The 12559-nt window shown below is 38.4% G+C and overlaps 2 protein-coding genes across 2 annotated transcripts; one reads left to right on the top strand and one right to left on the bottom strand.

Moving 5' to 3' along the window:
* The first annotated feature begins 4151 nt into the window (after positions 1 to 4151).
* LOC111804915 (glutamyl-tRNA reductase 1, chloroplastic) lies at positions 4152 to 6927 on the top strand. The gene is made up of 3 exons (XM_023689745.1): positions 4152 to 4751; positions 4940 to 5181; positions 5564 to 6927. The coding sequence occupies exons 1-3, from the start codon at positions 4493 to 4495 to the stop codon at positions 6692 to 6694; spliced, it is 1632 nt and encodes a 543-aa protein (XP_023545513.1). The 5' UTR covers positions 4152 to 4492; the 3' UTR covers positions 6695 to 6927.
* Positions 6928 to 9355: 2428 nt separating this feature from the next.
* Positions 9356 to 12158, bottom strand: LOC111805015. The gene is made up of 2 exons (XM_023689872.1): positions 11493 to 12158; positions 9356 to 11388 (listed from the first exon to the last, which is right to left on the bottom strand). Exons 1-2 carry the CDS (start codon positions 11856 to 11858, stop codon positions 9544 to 9546), a joined length of 2211 nt encoding a protein of 736 aa, XP_023545640.1. The 5' UTR covers positions 11859 to 12158; the 3' UTR covers positions 9356 to 9543.
* Positions 12159 to 12559: the final 401 nt, after the last annotated feature.

Here is a 12559-nt window from a genome sequence, read left to right as displayed (position 1 = left end):
TATTATTGTTGTTCTTTACAATATTCTCCTCCATGCATACCCACACTCTACAAAATTCCTTCATACAATACACAATATGAAGAAGAAACATCACGTAGGGTTCAAAGATGCCAATTTAGAAAGGACACCATCCATCAGAACTCGTAATGCAATGCCTTTCCAAAAGGGTCTCTGAATTGGAGCATTAATTTGCATGCCCTAGAACAAAAGATGTTTCTTTTACATATATTATTATTGGGTCTTTGCCCTTTTAGGGCTCTCCGACAGGCTTGTTTGTGGCAGTGGGTTTTGTGTTAAAGGGTGGTCAAGTGGGAGGCCATTTTTAGGGAACAAAAGTGGCCATTTGTAGGGCATATGAGGAAGGCTTTAGGGTATGGAGGGTTTTTGACAAATTAAGCCATCTTCTTGTCTTCTTACATCTTACTACAACCAAAGATCATTGCTTTTCTTTCTTTTCTATTCTTTTTCTCTTAATAATATCAATTTCAAACCGACCCACATAAAGGAATGTCTTTTTTTATTAAAAAAAAAAAAAAAACTCACTTATGTCAATTATTTTGTTGTTTGGAACATACCCCACTTCATTAAAAAAAAAAAAAAAAAAAAAAAANTTCATTCACCACTCACTCTCCCACACACACCCATTGACACGAAAGTCAATCATAGTTAACTTGGATAAGAACGAGTCATGCCACTGATCAACTATCACTTTTGCATTCCTTCGATATATTACTATACAGTAGTACATATTATCGAACGAAAAGAAGGGTATGTTTTATTTTGTAATGTAATTTGAAAGGCATCAAAACTAGGGCAACCCTTAGGGTTAACTTTGTATCTTTGCCTTGAAGTGAAAACACCCAGTGTTTTGTCTTTTTTTTGGTCTTTCATTCACCACTCACTCTCCACACACACCCATTGACACGAAAGTCAATCAAAGTTAACTTGGATAAGAACGAGTCATGCCACTGATTATCTATCACTTCTGCATTCCTTCGAGATGTTACTATACATTTCTCGTAAAACGATCAGAAAAATTTCTAATGTTACAGTAATACATGTTATCGAACTGAAAGAAGGGTATATTTTATTTTGTAATGTAATTTGAAAGGCATCAAAATTCGGGCAATCCTTAGGGTTAACTTTGTATCTTTGCCTTGAAGTGAAGATAGAGATTATAATATAAGAGAGGAAAACTAAAAAGGTTCCACTATAATAAATTGGATTGGATTCCACATTTATACTCAACCCAACCAATGAGATCTTCCAATAGAGGCATTTGAGAAAGATGGTGCTCTCTTTCTAGGGTCAAACTTCAAACTAACTTTTGTAGAATATTGAATTATCAACGTAACCACGACGTTAACGATGATGATGATGCTAATAGGTGACATTGATGGTGACGAACATCCACTACTGTAACTTATGATAGTGATAAATCAATTATCAAACATTCGAAAATTCTAAATCGAAAAAGCAACTCACGTCTATCAGACATGTCACAAGGAAAAAAGAAGTTTGAATGTCGTTGGTCTAAGGTTTACTACGACTTCAAATACGTAATCATTATGAGCAACGAATTATCCAATAAAAATAACTCGAGAAGAAAAAATAAAAAACCATATGAAGTTTGAGTTCAAAACGACGAGCAATGTGTATCAATTCCGAACGAATGAGGACTTGGTCATTGGCAAAAAGCAATACGGAAGCATGCTTCCATCCATTGTCATATTCATACCAATCCATTAGGTTTTGACCAATTTCCTCCCATTTTACCCAAAATTGTTCTATTCATTAATTTTTTTTACACAAAAAAGAAAATATAATAATACCACTTAAATGTCAATTATATATATATATATATACCCACATATATAAATTATTATTTAATTCATTTATAAATTATTATTTAATTCATTTTTAAAATAAATAGTTTTTTTTTTATATAAAATATATTTAGAAAATAATAAATAAAAAGATTTTTATTGGGTTTGGGCCTGTAGGTTTCTGTCACTTTCATTGGTGGAATTGGAAAAATTGGGCCCCAACAACAAAATTAAATTAAATTAAATTAAATTATTCTTTTCTTGAAAAGTCTACAAATTTTTTATTGGGTTAGGCGAGTTATATATATATATATAATATATATATATATATATATATATATTTTTTTTTTTTTTTTAAATTCCTTCAATTGTCATTACGTATTTATATTTTTATTTGATGCAAAATTACAAATTTGTGCTTCATAAGCAATCAAAATTCATTCTTAAGAAAAGAATTTAAAAAAATTGGAATTCCAAAATTTTTGTTTTCTTTTTTATTTAAAAAAAATAAAAATAAAAAATATAATTAATATTCAATATTTGGAGTATTGTTTTGAAATTCGAATTTGGTTCAAATTCAAAAAAAAAAGACCCATGGTAAAGGCCCAGTTTAGTTTTCATTTGGGTTTTGGGCCCAGCCCAGCCCACGATTTTGAATTGGCCCAGTTCTTTTTGCAAAGCCCACCACCATCTTAGATGGCATACCATGCAATCTTGCCTTTGGCTAACAAGGGTAGGTAGAAAGGGCAAGCCAAGCTCGAAAATAACTATCCTACCTAATGGACCAACGGGCGAAATGAGGAGAGAACTCGATAATCCTACCCACCGCTTTCGACAAAAGCATATTCCCTTCAGATAAGACACATCGTCTATCGTCCTCTGGTTTCCTTATTTTTTATGAAAAAGAAACACAATCTCGAAGGCAGAATTATTCTCGAAAACCAGCCTCAATCAACTATACGATACCACTGTTGCCATTTTTGAAGCTATCGTTGATTATACCATATCAGCAAACTCAGCTTCTTCCACTTGAACCATTCTCCTTTTAAGATACTAGTTTCCACTTTTCTTCCCAATTTCTGTATGATATTAAGACATTGTTCGGGAAAGAATTGGGATAAGGTCTTCTAGAACGAGAGATTTGTTTATCAACCGAGTTGGATTCATGGAATCTAATTACACAAACAAAAAAACTTTATTTTTTCAAAAAAGGATAGTTATTAAATTTTTATTGTTTCATATAATTTATTTTTTCAATGGTAATACTTTTGAAGTATACATGGTAGTTTCCAAAATTTCTACAAAAATTTAAAAAACATTAAAAAAAAAAAAACACGACATGTTTTAGAAACGTGAACGTCATGAAATAAGAAAATGGGATCGGGCAACAACAACTATGACTTGGAATCCACCTCAATTTTTGCTAAATTAAGAACCCAAATGAGGATTTTTTAAGCCAAAGTTTTTCTTTTTAAGGAAATCTTAAACGTTCATCAATAATCATAATGTTCTTTATTATGTACATGTGTCTATGTTTAAATGTTCCCTACTTTAGGCTTAAGAAAAGCATCTAAATCTCTTCGGTTGTAATTATTGTGTATATTCAGTCTCTGTTCCGAGCGTGACAAATTATGCAGAAAATAAGTAATTTTTTTAATACGAGAAATTTGGTAATATAAATAAATATATAATAATTGAGGTGAAAGGTGAGTGTCACATTGTTGTCCACGTAGGAGTTTGTGAGAAACTTGTGGCAAACACAGACCATGAAATCCTATGATTCAATCCCTATCACATATATGGAAGCTCCCCATCTCTTTGATATCTTATCTTTACTACAAAATCAAATATTCATATTCATAAATATTATTTTAATCACTTCGTTTAAATTTAATTTTCGTAAAAAATTTATTAAATAATAATAATTTTTATGTAAGAAAGGAAACCACGAGAATATATTTTAATTTTTTTTTTTATAGAATGATTAATAAAATTTATTTATTATTAGATACCAACGGTTGTGTGTATAACCTTCGGCCACCTAGACGGGGTTGAGGAATATGATATTTTTGTATTATGAATCCAACAAAAATTGAAAGGGACGATAATTCCAAAATTTGCCATTAAAATAAAGGGGTTTCGATTGAGTATCACAATTGTAGTGTTTTGAGACTCGTTACCACCGATTGTGGGTTGGAATAGACATGCAGCTAGATACAACACACCCGGGTTAAGAACGGTGTACACGTTGGACTAAGTAATAAATTGGGAATATTAATTATAATAATTTTATTTTTAAAGAAAACCCTAAAAAATGAAGAGGGTGATACCGAGGGGGAGAAGATAGAGGCTGCAAATGAGTGTGGATAAAGGCGTGTGTTCAACCCGCCAATCACAGCGCAGAGATATCGCAAATCCTTCAATTTCCCAATCTCAATTTCAAATCCTTTCTTTTTCTCTCTCTGATTTGATCCAAATTTCCCAATTCCCAGTTCCCAATTTTTGTTTTTCTACCCACCAACTCTAACTTTCTTGCACAAACCACCTTCCACCACTTCTTCTTCTTCTTCTTCTTCTTCTTCCCATTTGACGACCTCCACCATTTTTGGTTTCTACTCCTCTCCTCTCTTTCCGCTTTGCCGTACTGGGTTTAGGGCTTCCATTCCATGGCTGTTTCAACCAGTTTTTCCGGTGCTAAATTGGAAGCCCTTTTGTTGAAATCGGCGGCGACTTCCTCTTCTTCTCACCTTCCCCTTTTCTGCAAATCCATTCGGAGCAAGAGAATCCCATTTCAGAGAAGTGGGTTTTCGTCTTTGAGGTGCGAGGTTGCTTCATCGGATGTTTTGGTTCAGAATGATGAAATTGATCGGGCGAAATCTTCCAATCTCTCTGCGCTTGAACAGCTCAAAACCTCTGCTGCTGACAGTATGTATTTCCCCTTTTTTTCTACTTTATTGCTTGAATCGGCTATAGAATCCTAATTTCGACATTCCCAATTCATCAATGTTTAACTTGCATGATTAGCTTTTGGGTGTCTGATTGAGAATTTTAGAAAATGCTATATGATTGGAAGAGTTCATTGAAGTTTTGGGTTTGCTCTGTATGGAAATTAGGATATACAAAGGAACGAAGCAGCATTGTTGTGATTGGGCTTAGTATTCATACAACACCTGTTGAAATGCGAGAAAAACTGGCTATTCCTGAGGCAGAGTGGCCTCGCGCCATTGGAGAGCTCTGTGGCTTAAACCACATAGAAGAAGCAGCTGTTCTTAGTACCTGCAACAGAATGGAGATATATGTTGTTGCTCTATCTCAGCATCGTGGAGTGAAAGAAGTGACTGAATGGATGTCTAAGGTTCCTTCTTGTCTCTTCGTTTTCTTTTAAGTTTTGGGAGCTGAAAATGAACTGTCCTGTCGTTGTTTTCATTGATATTAACATTCATAATCGTTCAAAACTCCTTGTTCATGTTAGAACATGCTCGTATGCTTTTGTTTTCTCTTCTTTTCAAGCATCTCCACAGTTTTTATGTTTCCAAATGTGTCATAGATTCAAATCTTAGTAGCCATCTGCTTAGAGATTATGAATATCTGGATGAGTCTTCTTTGTGTCAAAATTTCAATGCTAGATAGTTGTTTATTGAAAGTTTAGAAAAGGATTGTATCATCTGAAAGAATATGTTTTCAATTTTGATGTTATGTGTTAGAATGAAATTGTATGAATTGCTGGTTGTTTTCAGACAAGTGGAATCCCGGTTTCGGAAATTTGCCAGCACCGGTTCTTGTTGTATAACAACGATGCCACGCAACATATTTTCGAAGTTTCAGCTGGCCTTGACTCCCTTGTCCTAGGAGAAGGCCAAATCCTTGCTCAGGTTAAACAAGTTGTCAAGGTTGGGCAGGGTGTTGCAGGATTTGGAAGGAACATTAGTGGCCTTTTCAAGCACGCGATCACGGTGGGTAAGCGGGTTAGGACGGAGACTAATATTGCTGCTGGAGCTGTTTCTGTGAGTTCAGCTGCTGTAGAATTGGCCTTAATGAAGCTCCCTGAACCCTCACATGCCACTGCAAGAATGCTGGTGATTGGAGCTGGTAAGATGGGAAAGCTTGTTATTAAACATTTGGTAGCTAAAGGCTGCACAAAGATGGTCGTGGTGAATCGATCGGAAGAGCGAGTCACAGCCATCCGTGAGGAAATCAAGGATGTCGAGATCATCTACAAGCCGCTCACCGAAATGCTTAGTTGTGCAGCTGAAGCAGACGTGATATTCACCAGCACAGCTTCTGAAAGCCTTTTGTTTACAAAGGAGGAGGTTAAGAATCTCCCCCCTGTTGGGCATGATGTTGGGGGCTTAAGGCTTTTCCTCGATATCTCCGTTCCTCGAAACGTCGGAGCATGCATCAATGATCTAGAAAATGTACGAGTTTACAATGTCGACAACCTTAAGGAGGTAGTCGCTGCAAATAAGGAGGATAGGCTTCGAAAAGCTATGGAAGCACAATCAATTATCACTGAAGAATCCAAACAATTTGAAGCATGGAGGGATTCATTAGAGACTGTTCCAACAATCAAGAAACTGAGAGCATATGCAGAAAGAATCAGAATGGCTGAACTCGAAAAATGTCTTTCAAAGATGGGTGATGACATCCCAAAGAAAACTCGACGAGCCGTGGACGATCTTAGTCGTGGTATAGTTAACAAGCTGCTTCATGGTCCAATGCAGCATTTGAGATGCGACGGTAGCGACAGCAGGACATTAAGCGAGACGTTAGAGAACATGCACGCGTTAAATAGAATGTTTAGCCTCGAGACAGAGATAGCAGTGTTGGAACAGAAGATCAGAGCTAAAGTGGAACAAAACCAGAAGTAATATGAAACTCTCATTTAGTTTCAGCGTCGAAAATAAGGGGAAAACTCCTCAGTCGGCTCGGTTCGTCGTGATCTCGAATTCGAATTCGTAAGTACTCTCGATTAATACCTCTGTTGTGTTGGCTTGTTCCTTGTGCATTATTATTCACTTCTGTATCTGAAATGTTGTTAAGTTTTGTAATTAAGATACTGATTTTCTTCAATATATAGAGATAATCCTTGATTCTTCTGTCATTCTGTGATATCTCTTGAATCAGTATGGATATTAATTTAGTCTGAATGGTATTGGGATTGCTATGGTTTCAGTGCCATTTGTGTAAAAGAAGTATCACATGGACAGATCAAGATCAGTGTAATTTAGTGAATTTAAAACTGTTTTAGAGTTTCAATGCTCATGTGAAGCTGAAGCTTTTCTTGTGCAAAAGTTCTGTTATATTTTACTATTATCTTATTTTAACCACGTTTCTGTACACTGATTTGTACCAAAAATGGGTATAATCATGTTCTAATTAGAGTGTTTAATATAATGGAGATGGGATTTTTTTTTTTCGTGGGGCGCAAACTAGCTATAGCCGAACTGTGAGATCTCACCTCGGTTGGAGAGGAGAATGAAGCATTTGTATGAGAGTGTAGAAATCTCTCTCTAACAGATACGTTGGTGATACGTAACGGAACAAGCAGATAATATTTGCTAGTGGTGGGTTTGGGCGGTTATTAATGGTATTAGAGCTAGACATCGGAGGGAGATCGTTGGGCCTCAAGGGAGGTGGATTGTAAGATCCCACCTTGGCTAGAGAGGGGCATGGAGTTTTCCTTAGGTGTGAAAACTTTTCCCTACAAGACGCGTTTTAAAATCGTAAGGCTGATGACGATACAAATGCGATACAAATGGGTGTGGAAACTTCTCCCTAGTAGACGCGTTTTAAAACCGCAAGGCTAACGACAATACGGGCTAAAGCGGATAATATTTTCTGGCAATGGGCTTGGACCATTTCAAATGGTATCAGGGTCAGCACTGTCTAGCTGATAGCGATACGTAATGGACCAAAACAAACAATATTTGCTAACAGTGGGCTTAGACGGTTACAAATGGTATGAGAGAGCCTGTCACTGGATGGTGTGAGACACTGGTTGGAGTAAGGCTAGACTCTCTCCATAGTAGACGTGTTTTAAAATTGTGAGGTTGACGATGATACGTTCAAAAGCGGACAATATCTGATAGCAGTGAGCTTGAGTTGTTACACAAGCAGCCTAGACAAGTTGAAGCCCAATCAAGTCACCCATGAGGTAACGAGAATGGCCTTACTCAATCGGCCCAAGTCGAGGAGTAAGGCCAACCATTAAAAAAAGATGTGGCCTACCGAGTTGAGTACTAACTAGGTCAAGGCTTTCCCTTACTTCTCTCCCACTATTCCGAAAATATAGTACGGTCAAGGAAACGTACAAATCAAGGGAACAATATCACAATTAAGTAACACGATTATTATCCCGGCTCAACTCACTCTTAATTAGGTATCTAAATGAAGCAGTTATAGCTTCAAATCAATACAAGTAATTGATGTGTAAATACCGAGTAAAGGACTCACCTCGTGATCATTTGATGAGATCCACGGATCTAAGATTACGTGCCATAATTTATTAATAAAATATAAAAAATTATTCAAAATATATTTTAAAAATGAAAATTGGTATATAATTGCATTTATTGTCCCACATGTATTGAGAATAATATGTTTTCATAATTATTGAATTCTAATAACTATTTTTCCCCTTCTAATAACGAAATTATATATATATTAAAATAAAGCAAAAGATATTTAAAATTAGCCGACATCAATTAAAAAAAAACACAGATATTAAAAATATATAATTAATTAATAATATAGTTTCTAGACAAGTATTTAATGGATAATTACCTAAATTAATATTACAATGGCAACGTTAAAAAAAAAAAAAAAAACATGTCAATGATTGCTAAAACATGTTCATGTCACCAATTTTTTTTTTTACTATGTCAAACCTAAATTTCGCAAACATGTTTTAAAAGTTATAAATTATTGTCTATTTTCAACATACATCACATCTGTAGTGACTGTGGATAACTCGAGTCTCTCAAAACATGAGTTATTACAATATCAAAGACGTATTGAATTAAATGGGTGTTTTTCATCTTACTAACTAGTGTTAGAAAACATGTCCACAATCAAGCCGTAACAGCCCAAGCTCACAGCTAGCCTCATGAGAAATGACTTTGTGGTTTCTCACAATACACCCACCTTCAAAATCTAGTGTTCTCGCTGGCACACCAGTTACACCTTCTTTTGGAGTCTAGCGTCCTCCCTCGCACCCTACTTACACCCACATTTGAGGTCTAGCATCCTCGCTGGCACACCACCTAGTAATTAGCTCTAATACCATTTGTAATAGCTCAAGCCCACCGTTACAACAGATATTGTCCTGTTCGGAGTTTTTCCCTTTAAGGGTCTTCTCACAAAGTTTTAAAACGTGTATATTAGGATGAAGTTTTTACATCCTTATAAAAGATGTTTCGTTCATCTCTCCAACCGACGTAGGATCTCATCCCACCAATCTCAAGTTGATATCATTTTTAGCAACGCCCCATCATTGAATCATTAGTAGTATATATATAATAAAAAAGAAGAAAAGGTGAAACTTTTGGTTGAAAAAAAAGAAAAACAAAAAGGCCCATCTTTCTCTACATGAAACCTACACAAAGCTGAGTGTAAGCATGGAATTCATGATCATGTGAAAACCCCATTTTGCCCCTACAAATCCTTCTCTCTACTGTACTTTTTTTTACCCTTTTGCAAAATCATTCCTCCCCAGCTTCTAGAACCTGGCGTTTTCGAATCCGTGCAAATCGCCGACTCTACTTCTCAGCGATTTTTTCATAATCGCCACTCTCGCCAGCTTCTCCGCCGCCCTCCACGCCGACGTCGGCGTCAACGGCTCTCCGTTTTCATCCACCATCGTCGGACCTTCCTTATCGCCGCCACCTCTCCTAACTGGCGTTGTCGTCATTATATGCTGCTGCTGCTGATGTAATTCGAATTGTTGCTGCCTTCGCCATTGGAGCTCTGCCAGCTCTACTTCCAGCTCACGCACGGACACGTCAGCACTGGTTGATCCTGAATGGATTAGTAATGCACGCGCCGACGCCAGTAAATGATGCGCGCTTGTATGATCTTCGTATTCGATTAATCTCCTGGATTCTGCAACAGCGCGAGTTGTTATGAATGTGTTTCTCAGCCGTTCGATCTTCGGAGCGGATGATCCGACGGCTATTGGTCGTGCGATGAGGATGTCTTGTTCTCGGCTATACACTACTTCTTGTGTGGATGGGTCCTTGTAGAGACACTGCATAGTCATCACGTGGTGGGTCCCAGCCGCCGATGTCGGAATCTTCAATTCCACGAGTAATTCCCTTTCCTCCTCGGCGTATAAATCGCCGAGCCGGACCGAACCCAAGCTGCAGACCGTAGGCCGTCCTGTACAGGAATATATGGCGGAGATCACGACGGGAGAGGAGCCGGTCTGGAAACCCAGCTGAATACGGAGGTCTTGAACCACCACGCTTAATAACCCGCTCACGCATTTTGCGAAGGCGTCCTCCGCCGGTTCTTGACAGTATCCGCCGCTCTTTCCAAACCCGGATGCGTGAACCGGGATTTCTATATGGGCGAACCGGGTGGATGACTCGTGCTTTCTCAAATGCCGTTGATTAGAATGGATCCGCTCGTCTTGGCCGTCGGATAGAAGCATGATACTGGCAACCGGGTTTTTCTCTCGCCGGTCCTCGAGTACTTTTGTGGCCTTTCTCAAAGCCTCCCCCACGCTGGATCCTTGGCTGCAGACCAGCGCGTCGATCACGTGCAGAGCCGCACGTTGGCCTTGAGCCGACATTCTCCTCAACGGCAACACCCTCTTGGGAGTGGCGGAGAAAGCGACGACGGCAAGTCGGTCCGACGAGCCCAACGACGAAATGACCAATCGCATGGCTCGTTTTAGCATCATCAATTTGGGCCCCGTCATACTTCCACTTACGTCTAGCACCGTCACCAAATCGATCGGCGCACGGCGGGATGGGTCTAATAAATTCGCGTTGGCTCTGTTTCTGGCCGGATGCGGTGGTGGCGCTTTTACTTTCAGAGCCACCGCGTAAGTCTCGTGGGTATGTCCGGATGAAATCAGCGCCGTTTCAGGGAGGAGTCGGACCTGAACATTGGTCCTCTGATTTGAAGATTTGACGGAACTCGAAGGCGGCTTTGGGTTAACAAAGAAGCCTTGAAATTCCTCAACATCGTCTTGGTTCTCATCGGCTTCAGGGATGGGTATAATCCGGCCGCCGGCGGTGGGGGACAAAAGAGGCTCGTCGTCATCGTAAGACCTGAATTCCAATGGCTTGGATTTAAAGGCTGTGGGGGAAGATTCAATCATGGGTTTATCCTGAATCTTGGGTTTAGAATCATGTTGGGTCAGTGGGCCCAGATTTTTATGGGCGGCGAGCAGAGGAACGTCTTTCCATGTGGTGTTGCAGACTGGACAAACAAGAGAGGCGTGGTTTCTGACATGAGCGGCTATACAAGGAAAATGAAACGCATGGCCACACTCCGCCGTGTAAATCGCCGTCCCATGTCCCGTCTTCACGCTACTCAAACAGATTCCACAGCTACTCTGTTTCAAGAAAACAGAACAGAACAGAACAAAAAACCCCATAAGTCAAATTCGTAAATTCCCTAAAAAAAAAAAAAAAAAAGACAAAACCCCAGAAATCTTACTCTAAACTTGAAACTGTTCTTGAAAAGCGAGAGTTTAAGAGGAGAACGAGGAGAAGACGGATTTGAACCCAAAATCCCTCGTTGGGATTTAGCAGATTTGGGAGTAGAAGCAGAGGAAGAGGACGTCTTGCATTGGAGCGTGGTGGACTTCTCAACAGCGTCATGGGTTGTCCGACAGCGAAGGCCAGGGCTAGTCAGTGTCTGATTAGACTGCAGCCGAGGAGTAGAAGGGTTGCTAAAGAAACCCAATCGGACACAGCTTCTAGGACTGGGATTAGCAGTGCCGGAGCTCCTCTGTTTCTCCGAATTAGAATCTGAATCTCGAGAAACAGTAGTACAGAAGGCCTTCCTCCAACCAGTACCCATTTGGGGGAAGAGAAAGAAAAGAAAAGGGTCGATGAAAATGGAGTTATTTTAACGAAGGAACAAAGGATAGATCTGAAAAACAGAGAGAAAAACAGAGCATGGCATGAGGATCAGATCAGAGGAAGAAGAAGAAGAAGAAGAAAGGGAAAAGGTTAATGGGTTTGTTCTTGTTGATTGGCGTTTGGAATGGGTATTTATTAGGTTTGAATGTTGGGTCGTTTCTGGTTACCAATAGGCCCAAAAAGATCTCTGTTTTTCTCAGAGAAATACAGGCACCTCGTCTCCCTCCCTCACCTTAGGCCCTTGCATCTATGGGGATATGTATATATATAATAAATATTCATTGGAAAAGGTGAATTTCGGGTATGAAATTACCAAATTAACCTTTTATTTCTCCTTTTTTTCCTTTAAGAAAAAGGAAAGTGAAGAACGGTCAACGACCGACCCTCAACGTTAACTCCGGATCGGACAAGCCCTCTTATTCTCCATGCTCTTTGTGAGCTCATGTTTTTCACCCAATTCTATAAATTTTAACCCTTTTTTAACTTTAATATATAATAATTTACTCCACCCTTAATCAATTTTTATTAATATACACACACATATATATATATATATCTCGTTAAAATAAAATCTTATAAAAAAATAATAATTTATTTCTTTTATTACATATCTGAGTTATATTTTAATTTTGGAAAAAA

This window comes from Cucurbita pepo, chromosome LG11 (genome assembly GCF_002806865.2).
Source record: "Cucurbita pepo subsp. pepo cultivar mu-cu-16 chromosome LG11, ASM280686v2, whole genome shotgun sequence".
NCBI classification, from domain to species: Eukaryota; Viridiplantae; Streptophyta; class Magnoliopsida; order Cucurbitales; family Cucurbitaceae; genus Cucurbita; species Cucurbita pepo.
Note: the sequence above shows the minus strand (reverse complement) of the source record. Positions and strands in the feature narration are given on the sequence as shown.